Source organism: Saimiri boliviensis, chromosome 8 (genome assembly GCF_048565385.1).
Source record: "Saimiri boliviensis isolate mSaiBol1 chromosome 8, mSaiBol1.pri, whole genome shotgun sequence".
Taxonomy (NCBI): domain Eukaryota; kingdom Metazoa; phylum Chordata; class Mammalia; order Primates; family Cebidae; genus Saimiri; species Saimiri boliviensis.
Window position 1 is genome coordinate 52,414,768 of NC_133456.1, and position 23,174 is coordinate 52,437,941.

A 23,174-nucleotide genomic window follows, 5' to 3' on the forward strand; every position below is an offset into this window, starting at 1 on the left:
TGTGAAGCCAGGATGTTTGAACTTGTTGAAACCTTTCTAATGAAATGTATAATCCTTAAGGTCATCCACACATCACGTCCTGTCCCCCTCCCCAGCCCCATCTTGTACTTTCCTTCCCTTGGCATCCTACACTTGAGTCCAGCAGCCATTCTGCAGTCCCAGCAGGCTGTTCCCTCTACCTGGAAGGCCCTTGTGCCGCCTCTGAACCTAACTGACCCGTCCTCAGCCTTCATAACTCAGCTCAAGAGTCCCTTCCCCCAGGAAGTTTCCTGACTGCCTTGACCCAGATACTTGTTTCAAGGTACCAGTACCTTTCCCTTATAATACTTTCCACAGTTGGATTTTTACATCCAATTATGTGATAGGTGATTTTTTTCCCCTAATAGGTAGCTCTCCCATTACCCCATAAGCTCCATGAGAGGTGAGACTATTTTCCTTCTCTCTATTTTTATTGGAGAGAGGGCGCTATGATCACTATTGACTCCTCAGTAAATATTAGGTTGGGTGGGTGCGTGGGTGGGTGGGTGGATGAAAATGTGGATCCATGAATGGATAAGAGGATGGATGGATGGATAGGTGGTTGGTTGGTTGGTTGGTTGGTTGGACAGACAGATGGATGGATGGACAGACAGATGGATGGATGGATGGATGGATGGATGGATGGATGCACATGTGGATCCATGGATGGATGGGAGGATGGAGGGAATGCATGGATGGATGATACATACCAGGTGGCCAGAAATAAAAAATTCTTACCAAAAGAGTTGGCACAGTTGGGAGATGTATGATGTAGCCCAGGCTGAGCACTTCCACTGGGGAGCATTTCCAGGCATCCGAAGTAGGATTTTATGTCAGTGCTACTTCCTGAAATCAGAGAGGCTCCTGGAATAGGGGAAGCCACCTTTTACTCTGACCAAAAGCCACCTTGGATGAAAGCATACATTTCAACAAAACATGGAGCAAGGGCTTTTCTGTCTGCCTTAAGAAACAGCCAAAAAGCAGAGAATGGAGTTACTTAAAGTGTCAGGATACTCCCAGGCAGATTTGGCCATTATGGCTTGGGAGTGGTTGAGCTGATATTGGGAGCAGACTCCAGGGGCCATCTATCATTTCCACACTTCATAAATATTACCTAAGTACTTCATCCTCTCCATCTCCAGGCAGGTAGGCAGAGTTCGATCTTCAAGGCTGACTTAGCAACCCTCCTCTGGCTTCTGCTTTTCTTTGTGCACTGGAAAAATCTTCTCTGACATTGGGTTTATTTGTGTGGGCACCATGGTGCTTGTGAACAACAATCTGGAAATTCATAAAGGCCAACAGCTTCCTTCCTTCCAGAACAGCACACTTCCCCTTTCTCACTAACTAGCATTCACAGCCTATGAAAGATGACTCTGGTGTACCTCTACTTGGAGCCACAGGAGATATCTAGCTGGGAGAGAAACCATGTATCTCCCCCATCACCCCACTCATTTTTCCTCGACCAAACAGAAGTTGGTTGAAGCTGTTTTTTTTTTTTTTTTTTTTTTTTTTTTTTTTTTTTTCAGGTACCTGTCTAGGAGTATGCACAGAATCTTTACTTTTTTAGGGCATAAGAAACGGTCTGTACCTCCCTGGCCCTGCAGCCTGAAAATCAAAGAACAGCTGTTAAGACACAGAAGTGGGAGCCCCATGTGGCGCCCTCTTGAGTCAGGTTTTTCTTACTCCTTCTCAGCACAGCCAGTGGTTGTTAAGGTTGCTGGCCTCACTCCTGGCCAGCTCTCTTGACTGGTTTTGTGATTCTAAAGCACTGGCTTGGACTGAAGTGAGTATCTTGGCTGTCACATTTCAAATCTCTGCCTGTGCTGAGAAGGCGCTGCCTGTATGTCTGAGACTAAATGTTATCAGGTATTATCAAATGCACAGAGCTATGCGTTCCTTTGTTTCCAGGCTGGCACCAAGAAGGCCTTCTCAGAAGAGAGGGGCCTTCTTGGTGAGGTGTGTACTGACTGTTTAAAACTTGTTTTTCCCCACCAGCTGCAAAGCATAGGGACCCATTCGCCAGGGACAGCCAAGAGACTCGGGTGGCTCAGTCCCTGCCATGTGATAACTCGATGATTCCACTTGGGCTGACTATCAGACGGTGCCTGCTCATGGCTTGTTCTTTCCATGCAACTGACAGGCTCCCTGTTTCCCTCTTGAGTCCCTTTGACCATGTCTTGGCCTGAAGGCAGTACCCAGGTGTGGGAGACCCTGAAACCGTACAAGATAGGACCATCCTTACCAAATGATCCGTTGGTTCAGATGCCACATCTGGGGATATAAATGAGGCTAGAATCCAAATGCTAGAGCTCATCCTATCACCTCACCCCACTCAGCCAGAATGGAGAAGAAGTAAGAGTAGCATGTGATCAGAGAAGTGGCAGAGACCCAGTTAACAGGTGAATGCCATGCATGAGCCAGGACACTACTTTTAAGCGTAGTAGGAACCAAGCTGAGCAGATTACCTGTTTCCAAGAGAAATCATTTTAAGGCCCAGATGGAAAGCAAAGGAGGGCACCTTAACTAATTGCATCGTCTTAACCTAGAATCAATTCTTTACATAAAATCCTGGCTACAGCCATCTGTGTGGGTCACTGGCTGGTTTCTTGACATGGCTGTTGGGATCACTGATAAAGACAGCTCATGGGATCTTAGATGTTGGATGGTGTTTACACACCAGTCTCGCATTGCTAAGGGCAGATTTAGAGCTATATTTTAGGTGACCCAGCTGTTTCTTCAGACTAAAGGGGACTACAACATTATCTCCGCAGTGGGAAACAGGAGGAAAACATCGCTGTGAAGCGAGGACACTGGGCATTTACCCACCCGAGCTCTGCAGCCAGGTCTCTGATTCAGACCCTGAGTTGGAGCCCTTCACTAGGGCAAGACATGGGACAAGGGGAAAGTTCAGAAGCACCACGTGGGAGGGATGATGTGCTCAATTAAAGTGCGATAGGTCCACTTCGCTCTCTTAGCAGGAAACCACAGCATCATAAAGTTGAAAGGGAGGGAAGGGCCCCAGGGTACGTGGAATCCAGCCTTCCACCCAGTGTCCAAGATGCAGGCAGCTGTTATCAACTGAGGCTGGGAATATGCATGCATCATCCTGAACTTTGTCACCTCCCTTAGCACCGAGCTGAACAATGCTCTTTCCTGCACAGGACGTGGACACCTCCCATGGCTTTTAGCTCTCAGGAAGAGGAATATCATGTAGAAAAAAGAATCCAAGGAGGTAGAAGAGGTCAGGGGTAGCATAATGTGGGAAAGTCGAAACCAGTGCTTCAACTGGAGAATTGAATTTCTGCCTCTGCGTTCCCAGATACTGCCTGTTACTGTTTTCTGAGCATGTAGCTCTGTTAACATGCACAGCAGGGACAGCCAACAGGATAAGAAACAGTTTTCAAATTTGCTTTCTTCCATGGTAATTGCAACACAGAGCATCTAATACTCATTTGTTTGCTGAGAAACTGAATTGTAATTCGGGGCTTGTTCATGGAAAGGGAGGAGATGTCATCGTATCGTGTAAGAGAAAAGTCCATGGGTAACAGGTGGCATCAGTGAAGACACTATGGATTTAAAACTTGAAAGCAGTTGTCCTCGTACTTAGGACAACTCTGCACCAGGGTCCCTCCTCAGAAGGTGGCTGGCTAGCCAGCAAATTCTGGCGTCGGCAGCCAAATCCACCCCGGGATGAACCCCAGCTCCAATGCTTCCTAGCTCCGAGACCTGCTCTTGGACCGCTGTCTTCCTCATTCCCTGCTCCCCGGCCAGGCTAGTTTCCTTCCCAGGCTTTCCATCACAGGGCCTTTGTACACACTGGGTTTTTTTCTGTCTTTTTTTCCTCTTTCCTCTGTAAACACCCACTCATTCTTCAGATTTCAGTTCAGACTGTGCTCAGCAGCTCTGCAGGTTTAGGTCAGGGTTCCTTATTAAACCTTTCTACAGAACTACTATAGCGTTTTCCTTAAAAGCATGCAATTATGTATTCCTTAGTGCTGATGGGTTTAACCATTTTGGTGCCAAGGACCTTTTTAGCCTCTTCTCATATTGATGGTTTTAGATGCTTAAAATAAAATCTAATAGATTACAGAGGAAGCCAGTTATTATCTGATATTTTCAAAGTATCTTCAAAATTGTGATGTACTAATTCATCTGCTTCTTGATGAAGGCATTAAATGACAAGATCCAGCAGCAGATCTAATAACCATTATAATGTTTAAATAATGATGAACATGAAGGACATTTTGAAATACAACTGAGTCCTGAATAACATGGGGGTTGGAGTGTCTGCACAATCAAATATCCAGATATAACTTTCCACTCTCCAAAAAGTTAATACTAAAAGCTTACTAGTAACATAGACGGTCGAGTGACACACATTTTGTCTGTGATATGTATGATGTACTATATTTTCACAATAAAGTAAGCTAGAGAAAAGAAAAATGTGATTAAGACTATTATAAGGAAGAGAAAACAGTATTTACTGTTCATTGAGTGGGAGTGGATCATCGCGAAGGCGTTCATCCTTATCATCTTCATGTTGAGTAGGCAGAGAAGGAGAAAGAAGAGGAGGAGTTGTCCTCTCTCAGGGGTGGAAATTCACTTGTAAATGGACTTAATGCAGTTCGAACCTGTGTTGTTCCGGAGTCACCTGTATGGGTAATCACTGCCATCTTAACAGGAATAGCTTTGTGGTTTCTCTCACACAAGTCCCGTAACACTTGCCAACATTCGAAATGTATGGAAATGTTACATTTTAGTTAGAGATTAATGAAAATAAAAGTGGACTTTTTTGCTATCTTAAGTTCACAGACTTCTGTGAATTCTATCCAGATCTCCTAAGGAACCTCAAGTTAAAACCTCTGTTTTAGGGAGATTACGTTGTTGATGTGTGTTCTCCTACTGGACTGTCATCTCCAGGGGGTCAGGACCATGACAATGTGTGTTCATCTTTATCCCTAGTACCTGATCAAGACCCTGACATATGGCAGGTGCTGAACAAATATGTAACATAACTTTCTTCCAGTACATTTGCTATATCTCAGTCTGTGTGCATTTGTACATTTCATGCATTTATCCCAGAAGCTTTTACCCAGGCTTTATCCAAGATCACACAGCTGGTCTGTCTATAACCAAAGCAGTCTGACCCTAGAGTAAGTAAGTGAATCAATGACCCTCTTAGATCTAGGTCTCTAAAACAAGGGTAATGATAGAGCCAGCAGCCCCACAGAATTACTGCGATGATTTGATGACATACTCTGTGAAATGTACTAACAGCCCAGATCTGGGCTCATCAGATAGGACTCGTTACTATTAATATGTCAGTACAGACCGGCGCAGAATAAGCCGGGCATGGGGCTCGCACCTGTAATCCCAGCACTTTGGGAGGCCGAGTTGGGTGGATCGTTTGAGGTCAGGAGTTTGAGACCAGCCTGGCCAACATGGCAAAATCCCGACTCTACCGAAGATACCAAAATTAGCCAGATGTAGTGGTGGGTGCCTGTAATCCCAGCTACTCGGGAGGCTGAGGCATGAGAATTGCTTGAGTCTGGGAGGCAGAGGTTACAGTGAGCCAAGATCATGCTCCTGCACTCCAGCCTGGGCAACAGAACGAGACTCTGTCTCAATTAAAAAAAGAAAAAGAGTGGTACAGAATAAACGCCTCGGTGGGTGGAAACCCTAGCAGCAATCTGTATATTTCCAGCATCCTGTGACGACTTGAAGGACCAGTGATCTTCCTATGCATTTCTGTTGGGGGAATAATGGCAATTGGGCTGTGTCCAGCTCTGGCAATTATCAAGAAACCCCACATTCTCATTTGTCATTGAGAACAGAGAAGGGAGTGGGGGTGGGGAAGGATGAGGGAGAAGGGAACAGGAAGGAAGCTTTTTAGCTGCTGGGATGGCTTTCACCTTTTAAGCTCTTGCAGTAATGCTCCTGACATCTTTGTTAGTATCTTGAAGGTAGGAAAACAGTTATGGGAAGCGTATGAGGCAAGAACACACATGACTGCTCTGTGGAGTCCCCGGCCACTCGGGTTCAGACTCGGGCCAGTTGGGTTTCAGTTCTCCATCCTCCTCCCACTCTGTTTCCTTGGTCCATACCAGTAACTTGGTGTCTCTGGAGCCTGATGTGTTCGTGTTTCATGGGGCGAATGGAGCCCGCCTCTCGGAATCGTGCATTGCGTGCCGGGGATGACCCAAAAGGAATGCACAGAGGCAGGCCCACAGCCTGTGCATGGGAGCTGCAGCTCCAGCTAGAAATGACTCAGACGGAAATGCAAATTACACTGGAGCTGGGCTCCTGCTTGGATTCGATCGTTTCCAGTTCCTTTCTCCGTGTGGTTTGCCTGTCTTGAGCACTTGGGCAGGGATGGGGGAGGCAACACCCCAAGCACCAGAATTCCAGGTTTGAAGTCCTATGAGCGCTGCTGAGGAGGATTCTGTGTTTACCTAGACCTCTTTGATACAGCCCTTCAAAAAGAGAATCACTCCCTGAGGCCATTTCTTTGGAAATTCCCCCCAAAGGATTCCATATTTGAAGGTGATAAAGAAATGACAGGCGTTTAAGGAGTCTAGGGCAAGGCTTGGGCTCTGTTCCACCTGACTGGTTCCCTCCTGCTTTTAAGAGGCGATGCCTCCTGCTCTTTCTCCCCGCCAGGGCCAGGCAGTACCCGAGGAAGAAGCATCTCCGCTGTGGTCCTCTGCTGGCTTAAGCTGTTCCCTCTGACACCACCCTTGTGTAGCATATGATGTCGCAAACACCTCCCACCCAGGAAGTGGCAGTTTCATCTGTGTTGACAAGCACTGTGAAATAGTGAATCTGCACCGAATTGCCTTGTTTGAGCAGTGCTGTCTCTTTGACTCCTGATCAATATTTGGCCAGTTGCCTCGGGTGTAAAACTCTGAGGGGGCAGGTGCTAGGAGAAGGCCCCTGGAGGAGCCTCTAACTCCAGATAGTTTAAGGCATTTGGAAATTCCGACTTTCAGACAGAACATACCACATTAGTTTATCTAAAGCCTCAAATGAAGAGGATGGGGTGGAGGAAGGAAACCTACTGTTTACTTGCGGAACCACTGAGAAAATACCCCTGACATTGATTTAGAATCGGAGGACTTGGGTGCTCTGCTACAAGCCTCTTTACTATTTAACGAAGGCTGGGATCATAATGAAAGGTGGTTCAGAGTGAAGGCAGAAATTCTCGGAGCTGGCGAGAAACAGCACCTAGATGCCGGTGAGAGGCAGTCAGATCCCAGTGGGAACATAATCAGGCCCCCGAGAAGGGGCGGGATGATGTCAGGAGCACCTCACTGGGGATATTTGTTTAGCAATCAGGGTGTGGCACCGCCCACCTGGTTAAAAGCCTTCACTTTGGTGCAAAAGGACCTATCAAGAAGTCTGTCAGACTCCCTTGGTTATGTGCAGTTTGCAAAGATGATTGAGAAGAGATAGAAAAGTACAAGTATTGGGCACCTGTGGTGTGCCCTCAAGAGTGCTCCTGGTGTTCATTTTAGACCAATAGAAAACTCACCTGGCCTTGGGGGTCAGAGAGCTGCCAGGGAAGCGGCCTGAGCAGAGGCAGTGGGGAGTGGTCGGGGCTATGGCAAAAGAAAAAAAAAAAAAAACGCTTGAGTACACACTCTCGTCTAAAGAAAATGATTGCTCTCCTGCTCTGGCTCACCACTACCATGCGTGGATGCAGGCCTTATTTTAAAACCCAGATTTATATATAAAATACGTCGTTTTTAAACATGTGTGGGCCATGTAGTGTGTCCACATATGCACCACTGGGCCTGCGGCCCACAACTTTGGGTTTATCCACAGCATTCCCTAGTAATCCTCACCCCAACCTAGTCAGGACGGTAACCGCTGGACCCTAGTCACCCATTTTACAGATGAGCACACAGGGTTGGTACGGGTCTGGCACCGAAGCCCACACTTTCTGTTGTACCAGCTCTTCCAGACTGATCTAGAAAATTCTATTTTGCTACTTTTGCCCGTTTCCTATTTGGACTTTTGAGGGAGGTGTTGTTTCAAAGAAGGGTTTCCATCACTTAAAGAGCAGGCAGAACTTGGGCAGCACCAGGCAGTGGTGTCTGCCTGCTCGCTTGTGTGTGTTCTTTGACAGTGTCTGGTACTATCTTTCCCCTAGCCACCAAGCATCTGGGGGTTTTGCTCCCTCTGTAGACCGACTGCTTTTCTGATTAGCAGAAGGCATGAGTTAAAGACCAGAGACAAGAGTCTCAACAAATTTCAGGCTCCTGGCAGTGACCCCAGGAATGAATTGTGTGGCACTGATTTTGTACGTGGACTCCCCCCTCAGTGGAGGACACTCAAAATAGCATCCCCCATTGCATCAGAGAAATGGGAGCCCCTGCCAAGGTTATTAGTGATAAGGAGCTTGGTCCCTGCCCAGGAGATGCTTGCAGCTCAGTCAGAGGGACGCAGAGGCAGGCAGCTGGTGAGGACAGTGTGATGGGCACTGTGAGGCAGGAAGCAGCGAGGGTGCAGGAGAACACGGATGGTCCTTCGGCCTGAGGGGAAGCAGGGTGTTGAAGCTGGATTTTTTTCTTTTCTTTTCTTTTCTTTTTGAGATAGGGTCTTAGTCACCCAGGCTGGAGCACAGTGGCATGATCAAAGCTCACTGTAACCTCCAGTTCCTGGGAGGATCATTTAAACTGATCCTCCTACCTCAGCCTCCTGAGGAGCTGGGACTACAGGTGTGCGCCACCACACCCGGCTAATTTTTGTATTTTTTGTAGAGCTGGGGTTTTGACCTGTTGCCCAGGTTGCTCTCAAACTCCTAGCCTGAAGCAATCCACCCACCATGGCCTCTCAGAATGTTAGGATTACAGGCGTGAGCCCCCTCGTCCAGACTTGAAGCCGGATCTTTAAGGGGGCTGGGGTGGGGGCTGGCCAGAGATGAGTCCGTGAGGAAGAAGATGGCAAGCCATGAGTTTGATGACGTGGAAGGGGATCATGTTACACAGGACCTGTGGACCAGGGGAAAGACTAAGGATTTTATTCTATGTACAACCAAGTCTCTGTTTATTCAGCAAATATTGATTGAGAGCCCACTACATGCCAGGCACTGTCTTAGACGCAAGGGCAATGAACCAGCCCAGACAGAAAAGGCACCAGCCTCGTGGAGCTTCCATCTAGTGGAGGAGATAGACAATTACAGATTGTCAATGAAGTCAATAATACAACTCCGTGGACGAGTAAGTGCTGGGAAGAATCTAAGCAGGAGCAGGCCTGTCAGCCTGCGCTGAGGGGCAGAATTCAGTGCCAAGAGTACAATGCAGTTGATAATTGTGTTTCCAATAAGGGCTTGGCCTCTCTTCAGTGTCTCAGTGTGGGATCAGCACTGTTCCATGGGCTGAAACTTACCCCCCACCACCTTTTATGTAGCCATGAGCTAAGAATAGTTTCTATATTTTTACACAGTTTTGAAAAAATCAAAAGAATATTTTTCAACACATGAAAATCCTATGAAATTGAACCTGGGTCCAGCAAGCTTTGTTGGGGAACAGCCACATTCATTCATGTTTACACGTTACCTGTGCTGCTTTGTGCTTCAAAGGCAGAATCAGTAGTGGCTACCAGAGACCACGTGGCTTGCAAAATCGACAATATTTACTATCCGGCCCTTTACAGGAAAAAGTTTGCCAACCCCTGTTCTAGGCCCTCCTGGTACTCTGCAAATGCGTCCTCCAAATCTGGCTTTAGAATACCTAGAAAAAGCCATTACCCAGGATGGTGGGTAGAATGCAGAAGAGACATTTCTGATCAGACTGCTCTTCCTGTAGCTTCCTCAGCCTGCAGAGTCCTGGCCTCATGCTCCTCCTCTGATGTGTAATCAGGGACAAGCCTGCATCTTTGGAGGCCCTTAAGTTACAGAATTCCCTTCCTGGCAGGTGATTCCCTTAGAGTGAGGCCAGATCTACCTCCTTTGAGAGCTTAACTCAGTATTTTTTAATACACTGGGATTCTGTACCATCATTCAAAATAAGCTCTACTCACTGACGAGGAAATACATCCGTGAGTGTGGAGTAAAACACAACACTGAAAAATTCTGGGGCCAGGCATGGTGGCTCACATCTGAAGAGGGACAATCACTTGCGCCCATGGGTAGCATAGTGAGACCCTATTTAAAAAAAAAAAAAATCAGCCAAGTGTGGTGGTATGCACCTGTGGTCGTAGCTACTTAGGAGGCTGAGGTGGGGGGATCACTTGAGCTCTGGAGGTTGAAGCTATAGTGAGCCATGATCCAGCCACTGTACTCCAGCCTGGGTGACAGCGAGAGCCCACCCCAAAACAAAACAGAACATTCTAATGCCATCCACATCCTATTCCATTTCCATCAAATCATGTATATGAACTTTCACATGTGTATAAAGAAATAGCTGCATGTTGGAACCCTGGAATGTTCACAGTTACCATCTCTGGGCACTGAGATTTGGGGTGATTTTTTTCTTTTAACTTTCTTTTAATTCACTTTTTTGTATTAGTATTACTTGGGTTCCTTTTTAAAAAATATTGACATGCATCGTCTTAATGCACACAGTAAAACCCAGCTATTTTAATTTCAAAAAATAAGAAGAATGGTTGCATCTGTATGTGGGTGACAGAATTATTTATGGGGGCATGATGTAACTGCTGGAGAGCGATGCTTCCCCATACAGCAGTCATTGCTATTTGGAGCAGGGGAATGAATGGTTTCAGAATAAGGAAGATAAATAAGAACATGGTGGGAGGTGAGAAAAGATAGAGAAGTTAGGAAATCTGACATGGTCATCATTATGAGATACAGAAGCTTCCCAATATGTACATCTCCTCGGTTCGTTATTAGTATTTGGAAAGCTGGGGATGTAGCTATTTCCTCCCCGCCGCCTCCATGTTCTGTCTTGAGAAACTATGAAGCCACTTAGAAGCCAGGGTATTTAAAAACAGTAGGTTGGCGCCACCTAGTGCCTGCACACTGGCATTCTGCCCTTGTGTCTCTGGAAGCCTCCCTTCAGATTCTTCTTGGTTTGATGTCCCCGCTCTGGTGGCATTTGCGTGGCCAGCAGCATGATGCCTCCCAGGGGTTCTGCGGGGCGGTGGGAATGCCTCTTTAATTTATCCCTTCCTTCCTGTCTGTGTCGTACAAAGCGAACCTCACCAACTGAACGCAGTTGAAGAGCCAAATGGGGCCTCCCCGTCAAAACCAACGTATTCACTCTGTGCCAGCCAGGTCCCCAAAGCTGGGCCGTGCTTCTCTGGCAGGAAAGCCATCCTGTTCCCCACGGCTGCCTTGGGTTTGGGGCTCTTGGGTAGGAAATACGGGAGTCTGGCTCCTGGCAGGCTGCAGGGCATGTGGGTGGGCTTTGGAATATACCAGCCGGTCAGAACCGAGCCGCGGTCCCCTGGCCTGTCTCTGCCAGCATGCCTACCTACTTCTCACCTGGTTCCTGCACCCAAACCAGAAGGTCCTCCTCACTGCCTCTCCCTCTCCTCTGCCCTCCTTACCAGGCACATCACCAGGCCTCTGTGTCTACCCTCTTAACTGTGAACCTGCCCTTCCTCCCTGGTCTTCCAGCAATTGGCCATCGCAGCCCCTCCTCACAGGCCCCCTCCTCCACAATTGGCTTGTCTGGGGCCTTCTAGGCTCAGCCGAAACTCAGGGGATCTTTGTAGAGCACCAACCTGATTGGTCATTCTCGGGCTCAGTTCTTTCCAGGGGCCTCCAAGGGCTCGTGGAGAAAGGCCAGAGTCTGAATCTGGCTCCAAGGCCTCTCACTGCAGCTACACCTGCGCCCTGCCTGCCTGTCTTCTCCATGCTTGTTCCAGCTCCTCAGGCCTTCCCAAAGGTCCCTTTACAGCTCCCACCCCCTTCATCTCCATAAGCTCTCAGCGCTCAGTGACATGAACCTTCCTTCCCAGTTTTGGCTCTGTGCGGGGGATTTCGGTGAGTCTCCATCTCCCCTGTTAGAGTGGGGGTTCTCAGCCGAAGGTGATTGGCCCTCCAAGCAACCTTTGCCAACACCCGGAGACATTTTTCGTTGTCACAAGTCAAGGACAGGACGGGGGCGCTACTGGCATCTGGGGGGTGGAAGCCAGGGATGCTGCTACCCAGTGCATGGGATGGCCCCCCAGAGCGAGGCAGTGTCTGGCTCAAGAGGTCATGGGTGCTGAGGGTGAGAACTGCTGCTCTGGACCAAGAGCTCCACGAAGGCAGGAAGCACGGACACAGCGGCCTGGCCACCCCTGAGAATGCACACATTTACATTTACGGCCGACCGGATCGGACCGGTTGATCGTTTGTATAACTCATTTAGTCCCGTCAAGGTCTCAGCACTTTTCATAGGTTTGTCTGTAAATAGCTTTAGATCCACCGTGTCCCTTACACCTCTCAGCTCCAAGGAATAAGAAGATGAATGAGCCTGACTTTTCCTTAAGCCCCACATCAGGATAATTACACGGGGTTCTGCTGTTCAGAGAGAGTCATCCTTGCGTTATGTGACTTTGCTTTAAAATTATTTAAGGTCTCATTTTAAATTTATTTGTTTACGCTCAGACCTGTTGATAATGCGATTTAGTCTACGATTTTAGTTAGGGCACTCCACCAGTCCAACTGCGTGGCTTCTTCAAAATGTCCATCATGAAAAAAAGGCGGGGGACCATGAGGCTGAAGTCAGGGGGACATGGCGATAGAGGATCTTTTGGCGACAGCTGGGGAAATTTGAATATGGACGATATGTGAGATAATAGTATTGAATTCATGTTTTGTTTCTTTGATATGAAACTGGTGTTACGGTTCCGTAGGAGGGTGTCCTCAATCCCTTAGGACAGGTATCTACGGGAGAATTGTCAGAATGCCGAAAAGTGCTTTCACCGGCCTAGCAGAAAAACAGCCGTGTGTGCGTGTGTGTGTGTGTGTGTGTGTGTGTGTGTGTGTGTGTGGAGATGGTGCGGGGGTGGAGACCAATGTGGTAAATGATTAAAGGACCCATGGGAAGGGAGTATGGGTATCTCCTGTATTACTCTTTAAACTTTTTGAGGTTGCAGCCCCTAGGGGCACGGATTGAATGGTGCAGTGCGCTGACAGCTCCCTGAGCTGAGCCCCATGTATCTTCAGTTTGCAGCTCTCCACCCATCCACATGAAGGTGCAGCCTCTGAACCAGACGGCACTGCAGGTGTCCTGGAGCCAGCCGGAGACCATCTACCACCCACCCATCATGAACTACATGATCTCCTACAGCTGGACCAAGAATGAGGACGAGAAGGAGAAGACGTTTACAAAGGACAGCGACAAAGACTTGGTATGAACCCCACACTCCGATTCAGGATACATGCTGCAGAGAGGGTTGCCTGCTGCAGCTCTCTGCCTGTCTGGTAAACATGGGCACTGCCCTTGCCAGGCTGCTCGAGAGTGCCAGGGAGGACAGTAGACAGAGCCTGTCTGGGTACCATCCTGACCTTCCGCGTAACAGCTACGCAACTCAGAGAGCCAGTTCATTTCTTTAGATTGGGTCCTTTAAAACTGACTGCTTTTTCTTTCATTATTAACAAACAGAAAGCCTCAATTACGCCCTTTTCATCTGATGGGATTATCATAAATACTAAATGAGCTGTGCGAATATTCAACAGGTCCTTTATAACTATATAAGTATTAACTATTATTTATTATAATCCTCCTCCTCCTCTTCCCCTACGAAAGCTACCGCTGCTGATGTCACCACGACCACTGTCCACAGTCTCTGCCACTTGGTCATATTTGTTCTGCCTCATGCATTTCCAAGACCTCCCGAACCCCTGCGGCTGTGTAATATTTTCTCTCTTTTCTCAGACACTCAAATACTATCTGACCTCACTTTGAGCTACACATGTCTAATTCAATGTCTCCTCTTAAAATGTACGTACACGTTCATGTGCAACACCCAGTAAGGCCCTCCAGAGCAGATGATTGCAGAAGCTGTCTCCTTCCCCGTAAAAGCAAACTCTCCACGACTACTGTCTTTAAGTCTTTGCCGAAAAACTCAAAGTGACACATTTGGGTTAGAAAGCCTTGCGTTTATTGTTAATCAAAGGACGTCTCTGGAATAATGAAAGCTGTAATTGTACATGCAGATGAAAAATGCAGTAGCACCACGTACAATTCTTAATGACTGTTATCGCCTTTTTTTTCTCCCAGTACGGAGTCCTCCGGGCCCATTCAATCAGTTATAGAATAATGCTTTTCGTATTTCTTTAGATGAAGATTCTTTTACTTCATTTCCATTTGTGTTTTCAATTTCCCCACTAGACGTTGTTATCTGGGTCACATTAGGGAATGATGAGCTTCGTGAAATCAGAGAGGAATCTATTGAAAGGCACCCAAGGTTATGATGTATTTTAACCTTTCTCTTGTCACAACTGGAAGTCCATAAGGGATTTTTCTCTTTCTCAAGTAGATGGCTTGCATTAATCAGCAGAAACCATCTAGGCGCTTAAGCAGTTTCTTGTTCTAAGTGGAAAATAATTAAACATGCAAAGATGAATAGATACCGGCTTGGAGTGAATTCTAATACATTCCCGCATAGATGCAGTGAAGATTTCACTCTGAACAGAAGATGGGGTCAGAGGTTTAGAGAATGAAGCATAAATTAGTTTCAGAGAAAGAGAGAGATGTGTAGAAAAACATGCATTGACAGCAACTTCTTTCTTCCAAGAATTTCTAGGAGTGGTTATTTTCTTTGGGGACACACAAAATTAATTTTTCTAATTCCTCAACCAGTGAAGAGTGCTGACTTAGTGACTAAAAGCTGTTCTCTAACTCTTGGTTATTGTGGCCCAGAAACCCGAAAGTCGTATATATCATTTGAGCAGCATCTTTTAGTGGGCGTCCCCCTTCCACATCTTCACCACAAACCTGTGGGCAGGTGTAACTGCCCACCTTTTCCAAACGAGATAAATGGGGCTCAGAGTTAAATAACACAGCCCTAGCTTACCCCTCTCACCAGGAAGCTGCTTTCAAGGCAACAGCAGCAGGTGTGGCCACAATAACATTTTAATACCAGTTCAGAGGTTTTCAGTAGCTGTGTCGGGAAAACCCACTCCCACTCGGTGGTTAAGCGCACAGAGCTGCATCTATACTGGGCCCAGAATACATGCTTTGATGATAAGACAACTCATCCGTTAGGACGTCTTTGAAAATCAGTTGCTTTTGTTGTTTATTTCTTCAGCAAGCACGGGCTGCCTACTTTTTAGTTAGTTTTGATTTTCTCATTTTTAAAGGCTGTCGGAATGAAACTGCAAGGAAGAGGGACCTGGATTTGGCTGATGTTCGACCAGGGGTTGGCAAACGTTTTCTGGACAGGGCCAGTTAGTAAATATCTTTCTTTTTTTTTTTTTTTTTTTTTTTGAGACGGAGTTTCGCTCTTATTACCCAGGCTGGAGTGCAATGGCGCGACCTCAGCTAACCGCAACCTCCGCCTCCCGGGTTCAGGCAATTCTCCTGCCTCAGCCTCCTGAGTAGCTGGGATTACAGGCACACGCCACCATGCCCAGCTAATTTTTTGTATTTTTTAGTAGAGACGGGGTTTCACCATGTTGACCAGAATGGTCTCGATCACTTGACCTTGTGATTGCTGGGATTACAGGCCTGAGCCACCGCACCCGGCCCAGTTAGTAAATATCTTAGGCTTTACAGGTCATGCAGTCTCTGGCGTAACTATTCGACCTGCCATCATAGAGTGGAGGGAGCCATAGACCTACATAAGTGAATGGCCATGGCTGTGTGCCAGTAAAACTTTATTTATAAAAGCAGACAGTGGGCCACAGTTTGCCAACACCCCTACATTAGCCAAGTGGCATTCTTTCTGTTGCGTGGTGTGGTCTACCTCTGAGCAAGGTTTGCCGGGCCTACGTTACATAATTTTCACAAGAACCTGTAAAGTACCTCTTCCTCTCCCATTTTACAGAAGATAGCAGAGGCTGAAATAACTGGCTCAGAACACAGCTCCTGAGTGGTATGAGGAGGCCATGCCCTCTGCCCTCTAGCCTGGTGTTCTTCCTTGCACCATGCCCCGTACTCTGCGTAATCAAAAGACAATGAGGCCTTTAAACTGTCAAGAAACATACCTGGCCGGGTATGGTGGCTTATACCTGTAATCTCAACCCTTTGGGAGGCTGAGGCAGGCGGATCGCCTGAGGTCAGGAGTTCGAGACCAGCCTGGCCAACAAGGTGAAACCACGTCTCTACTAAAAATACAAAAATTAGCTGGGCATGGTGGCAGACACCTATAGTCCCAGCTCCTCTGGAGGCTGAGACGGGAGAATTGCTTGAACTGGGAGCAGAGGTTGCAGTGAGCTGAAGTCACGCCACTGCACTCTAGCCTGGGCGATGGAACAAGTCTCCATATCAAAAAAAAAAAAAAAAAAAAAAAAAAAAAAAAAAAAAAAAAAAAGAGCTGGGCTTGGTGGCGGGCACCTGTAATCCCACCTACTTGGGAGGTTGAGTCAGGCTAATTGCTTGAACCTGGGAGGCAGAAGCTTGGTGACAGCAAGACTCTGTCTCAATTAAAAAAAAAAAAAAAAAAAAAAAAGAATAATGTTATTCTTTCCTGTGTCCTGCACACCTGCACATTTTAGTGCTGAAACAGGGAAGTTCATAAAAAGAGATTCCCAGGCCAGGTTTGAACAATCCTTCCTTCCAAAGTGAGCCTTTGGTCAGCAGGGAAGCATCACGGCTGTCAGGCTTCGCTGGGGCACCCACGTTCAGCTTTAGAAGGCAAAGTGTGCCCTGACCTTCAAATCTAACTCACTGCCTTTTCCTTCTTTTCCCACAGAAAGCCACCATTAGCCACGTCTCACCTGATAGCCTGTACCTGTTCCGAGTCCAGGCCGTGTGCCGCGATGACATGCGCAGTGACTTCAGCCAGACGATGCTGTTTCAAGGTGAGGCTGGCTGCCCGTCCTGCGGCCTGGGGGAGCGCTTTCCGCTTCGCCCTGCTCAGGTGCTTGGGCAGAATACAAGAAGTCTGGCCAAAGCGTCAGCGTAGGCTTCTCAAGCCTATGCGGAAAGCCCTAGTAATTTACATCTGTCTTTTAGGTTGAAGGTTTTCTTAGGCAGAAGAGGGGAGAAAAAACAAGGCATTTTTTTGATTGCTTTTTCATTTTCCAGCTGTGGGGAACCAAGTACTCAGGCCTTTCTGTCATTGTCTAGTGCCGCGTCAGATCACAGAATCACTTCCAAGTTGGGCTGTCAAATATCCACTCTGTCTTTCTTTTTTTAAAGACTGGGTTTCACCATGTTGGTCAGGCAGGTCTTGAACTCCCGACCTCAGGGGATCCGCCCGCCTTGGCCTCCAAAGTGTTTGGATCACAGGCGTGAGCCACCACGCCCGGCCTCCTCTCTGTCTTTCTAACATGATTGAGTCAGCTGTTCTCTCAAAAACTGCAGCTCAAAACAACCATGCCTCACCCTTCCGACTTGCAAGCCACACAAACAACCGCCTGCGTGCAGGGTCCTTGAGATTCCTGGGATCTAGATATATGGTCCCCATGATTTAGGGACTAGCAGAAAGGTCCAGGGTCAGAATGAGGGTGAAGCAAGTGGGACATTTGCCTTCCCTCAAAATTTTGAGGAGCACCAAAAAATTGAGTGATCAAGAGACATAAGATTTTAATGAGTTTTTTTTTTAAGTAAAATTAATGTAAAAAATCTCATGAATAGAATATATCTGATTTTAAGTAGCAACAGGATACTCTCTGTGTTACTTGCCCTAACCTCATCCTGGTCCTGGTTCCAGTATTATTTAGGCAGCCATGGGCCGTAGCCATGGGTTGTAGTTGCTGATTTGGTTTTATGACAGGCACTGAGACCAGCATGGAAGTAGGGACCAGGGTGCTGGACTCTGCTTTGCCAGCCTGAGGTCCTCTTTGATCATGTCCTTAACTTCTCAAGTCCTCAGGTTTCCCTAAGGGAAAACTTATCTGTAAAATAACAAACCCACACCAGGGTAACCAGGCCAGTGGTTAACCCTTTTTGAGTTATGGATCTGATAAAGGTTTGGACATTTTCCCTACAAAGTGCCAGAATTTTGCATACAACTTCGGGGACCCAGTAAGGCGTGTGAGTGGTCCAGCGGCAGCAGCAGGTATCATAGAAGCCTCATTTGAGAAGTACACATTCAGGGGCCTCTCTCAGACCAGCTGCATCAGAATCTCACCTGGGGTCACGGGGCATTATCCAGGAATCTGAGCTTTCACAAGATGGCCCTGGGAACTGGCATGCACGGAAAGTATTCTGGAGTGAGGACCTCTGGTCTGAGTCCTGGCTGCCTCTTAGAAGCTGCGCAACTGAGAACGTTTCTTAACTGCTTGAACCTGGAGTTTCCCAATCCAAAAAGTAGCAGTATCCATAGTACCTACCTCACAGGGTCTTTGTAGAATGGCATGGGTAGGCCAAGATCGGTGGCTGATGCCTGTAATCCCGGTACTTTGGGAGGCTCAGGCGGGCAGATCACCTGAGGTCAGGAGTTAGAGATCAGCCTGGCCAATATGGCGAAACCTGGCCTCTACTAAAAATACAAAAATTAGGCAGGTGTGGTGGCAGGCGCCTGTGATCCCAGCTCCTTGGGAGGCTGAGGCAGGAGTATGGCTTGAATCTGGGAGGCAAAGGTGGCAGTGGTCTGATATGGCGCCATTGCACTCCAGCCTGCGGGACAAGAGTGAGACTTCATCTCAAAAAGTAAAAAAAAAAAAAAGAAAAAGAATGCATGTTAAGTCATTCACATAGTGCCAATTACTGGCACTATGTATAAATCCCCCACTTAGCATTAGCATATAAAAATAATAAATAATAAACCTAGGATAAGAAACCCTCCAGCATAGATTTCCTCCAATTCCTGACTTGCAGATTTTGCATTTGCTGTTTAAATATTCTTTGCTAATGTTCACATTGATCTCATCCTTCCATTTAAACGCATGGAAATGAGCACAGCTGTGTTTTTTTTTTCATAAGTAAATCACACTCCCTGTGTCCACCTTTACCCTGAACGTATCGGTTCCTTTCCCTGTGTTGAGGAAGGACTGCCGGCCGAGGCCAGGTCTGTGCCAGCAGAGGGAGAACGAAGGAAGCCAGACTGGGAGCCCGCCGAGGCTGGGGCCCTGGCAGGCTTTGGACGTATAAATCATGATGAGGCCTCCCATGTGCTCCATCCAAGAACCTGCAATCTGCAGAACTGCCTTCCCTGATTAATAGGCCCCAGAGCTCCCTGGCTTCCGCATGGACTTTGAAAAATTAAATGTTTATAATATAATGTGATTCAAAAAAGCTCTGTCAGCTAATCAGTCCATAGCATGGACTATTTTAAATGTCTGATGATGATGACTTGCTGAAAACGGCCAGTGTCTCCCTGTCTACAGAATTGCTTTGCTCAGAGGTGGCCGTGAGTTTACTCATTACTGTGTTGGTGTTTATCTCTCTGTGTTGATAGGGGGCACGATCCTTTCTTTATACCTCCCCACAATGGGTTGAGCATCTTCCCTGACAACATCCAAGCAGGGAATATAAAACAGTAAATCTTAAAGCTGACCTCTTTCCAGTGAGCCAGGGAGGAGTTGATAAGCAGTAGAGGCCAATGTACAAAATTAATCAACTGTTCAGGCTTACATTTTAGACCAGGTGCAGTGGCTCGTACCCGTAATCCCAGCACTTTGGGAAGCTGAAGCAGGAGAATTGTTTGTGGTCAGCACTACAAGACAAGCCTGGGCAACACAGTGAGACCCAGTCTCTACAAAAACTTAAAAAAAAAAAAAAAAAAAAAAATAGGCCAGGTACAGTGGCGTATGCCTGTAGGCCTAGCTACTCAAGAGGCTGAGGCAGGAGATGCAGTGGAGCCCAGGAGGTGGAGGCTGCAGTGAGCTATGATTGCACCACTGTATTTGAGCCTGGGTGACAGCAAGACCCTGTCTCAAAAAAAAAAAAAAAAGAGTTTTAAAAGGGCAAGAAAAAAGATAGCTCCTTTTTCAGAATAATTCGGTTTCTCCATAATAAATTTGTAGCATTATTTAGGTTCTATGTAATATTACAATAAATATGTTTACCTTACTGTGGAAAATAGAACAGTAATAATAGCAAGCAATATTTGCAGAATGGCTTATGGTGACACAGCATTTTTACGTAAGGGACTTCATCTGAATCTCACTTTATGGCAGCTGGTGCAGTAGGGGTTATTTTACAAACAGGGAAATGATGGCTTGGGTGCAGCTGACTTCAGAAAACCTCTGCTAATAAGCCTAGTTGGGTTTTCTTATTGCAAAGCCCAGTCATTAACACACAGCAATGGCCCACCCCAAAGGGTAAAAATTATCAAATACCCACAGTCTTCCACAAAAGGGTGAAAATCTGATGAGGTATTCAGAGCCTTTTTGCCATTCTCAGCAGTCATAGAAAATGGGAGTTGATAAGCTCCTTCTCTGAGCCCCAGACCTGTCCCTGGCAAAACCCATGGATCCTCTCTCAGAATGGCTTCAGATAAATAAGTAAAATACATAGGAAAAGAACCAGTTATATTCAATACAGCTGTCAAAATATTTTAAACACATTTGAGATATAATAATATCTGTGCTTTTTTAAAATTAAGGTATTCAATGACAAGTGGCTGGTGTGTTAGCTCCCGTGATTTCTGAGTAGTGATGAACATCAATGATATTCCAAAATAGCTACAACAATTCTAAGGCAGCATGAAAATATCTAAGATTTCAATCAGAGACAACGCCGCAGGTCCTGCTAATGCAGTTGGGATTGGTTGCCTACATGCATAGTGGAAAAAAGGCACCATTGCAGAGGAAGCTTAGAAAAATCCCATTAGGCAAGAACCCTGGGTTAAACACTCCTGATCTGAAAGGTTCTGTAGAAGCTTCTAGTCACCAGGGCTATCACTGCCCCCCGTGGATACTGACCCCAGTGGAGATTGTTCAGGACCAGTGGAAAGCCACACGCTGATGGAGTGGCTGTTCCATTTTTTGGCCTTAATTAGAGCCGCCATTTAAAGGGCAGGTTAAGTAGTTCCTCATGGGAACCTTTTTTCCTGTCTTAACTAGGGGAGGCATGCACACCTATCTGAAGTGTGAAGTATTGATCTTCGGGCAGCTCAGTGATCATGGGAGGCTATATTTAGGCTGGGTGAGAACCCCGTTATTTGCTTTCTTTGCTGCCTTATTTGATCTAGGACCTAAAGGGTTATTTTATTTAGATGGGTCTGTTTCTCACATTTGTCTCTACACACATTTGACTTTCCAGCTATGCAAAATGGATATAGCATGAGGTCAGGGTTGCAAACTCTAGTGCCCATGGGGCCAGGCAGGGGACATATACAAATGAGGGGAGTGCTATCAGCGGGAAATTGGAGAGCACGTGGCCACTTAAAGGGGGGTGACAGACACTCAGCCCCAGCTGCCCTGCTGGAAGGTGAGCCCAGTTTTGCCAATATTGTGAGTTTTCAGATAAGCAAGAGATTGTGAGTTTTAGATAAAGCTACTGTTTCCAATAGTGGTGACAATTTTTTTTTTTTTTTAAATAAAAGCTTGCAAGCCAAACAGAAATATATGTAGGTCATTTGCCATTTCTGGTTTTGATAAAAATCATAGCAGGTACAAGTGTTATTATTTTGGTAATTAGCATTTTTGCTACACTCTGATTGTATATAATAGGAGGCAGTGTTTAATTTTTTTTTTTTTTTTGAGACAGAGTTTCACTCTTGTTACCCAGGCTGGAGTACAATGGCGCGATCTCGGCTCACTGCAACCTCCGCCTCCTGGGTTCAGGCAATTCTCCTGCCTCAGCCTCCTGAGTAGCTGGGATTACAGGCACGTGCCACCATGCCCAGCTAATTTTTTTGTATTTTTAGTAGAGACGGGGTTTCACTATGTTGACCGGGATGGTCTCGATCTCTTGACCTCGTGATCCACCCGCCTCGGCCTCCCTAAGTGAGCATTTCATTTTTATAGCACTATCATTTTTTTTTAAAGAACCAGGAAGTTTGATGGGGTTTTAAAAAAGTCATATTGTTTAGCATTATTTGCAATAGCCGAAAGGTGAAAGCAACCCAGGTGTGCACTGACTGATGAAGCGATAAACGAAGTGTGCTGTATACACACAATGGAGTATTATTCAGCCTCAGAAAGGAAGGGAATTCCGACACACGCTGCAAGGTGGATGAAGCTTGAGGACATTACGCTAAGCAAAATAAGTGAGACACAAAAGGACAACTAGGTATGATTCCACTTACCTTAAGTATCCAGAGCAGTGAAATTCATAGAGAAAGTACCGTGGTGGTTGCCAGGATTGAGGGAGGGAAGAAATGGGTTCTTGAATGCATGGAGAGTTTCAGTTTTGCAAGATGACAAAGTTCTGGAGATGGATAGAAGTAATACAACAGTGGGAACAACCTTAACGCTACTGAACCATACCCTTAAAAATGGTTAAGACGGGCTGGGTGCGGTGGCTCATGCCTGTAATCCCAGCACTTTGGGAGGCTGAGGTGGGCAGATCGTGAGGTCAAGAGATGGAGACCATCCTGGTCTCATGGTGAAAACCCGTCTCTACTAAAAAATGTATAAAAATTAGCTGGGCATGGTGGCACACGCCTGTAGTCCCAGCTGCTTGGGAGGCTGAGAGGCAGAATTGCTTTAACCCAGGAGGCGGAGGTTGCAGTGAGCCAAATCGCACCACTGCACTCCAGCCTGGCAACAGAACGAAACTCTGTTTCAAAAAAAAAAAGGGATAAGATGGTAAGTTTTAAAATTTTTAAGATGGTAAATTGTGTCATGTATTTTACCATAATCTTAAAAAATGTTTTCTAAGTTATATTGTGTAATCATAACACATAGGAAACAGAGCTACAGGAAGAAATGAACACCAGAAAGGGTAGTGTATGGTTAATATAAAATCACTGGACTGTAGAACAACTGGCAGCATCTCACAGGATTTTAAAATATAGGTAGGAATAATACTATAACAGCACACAAAAGGTAAGGTGGGCAAATAGAGTTAAATTATTGTACAGTTCTTAAACATTTTTAAGAAGTGGTGAAAGTTATCAATGTAAGGTAAACAGAAAGTTAAGGACGTGTAATTAGAATCACAGAAAGGATAAGAAATCATGACCAAAAAGATAATGGAGGA

General features: G+C 46.3%; 1 protein-coding gene across 3 annotated transcripts in view; it reads left to right on the forward strand.

The window, feature by feature from the left end:
- The window catches only part of PTPRG (protein tyrosine phosphatase receptor type G), a 777,462-nt gene that overhangs the window by 654,474 nt on the left and 99,814 nt on the right, over positions 1–23,174 (forward strand). For all 3 annotated transcript variants that reach the window (XM_039477294.2, XM_039477296.2, XM_039477295.2), the window contains exons 9-10: positions 13,139–13,323; positions 16,831–16,939. In XM_039477294.2, coding sequence (XP_039333228.1) covers positions 13,139–13,323; positions 16,831–16,939 — 294 coding nt within the window. The remainder of the gene's footprint in view (positions 1–13,138; positions 13,324–16,830; positions 16,940–23,174) is intronic.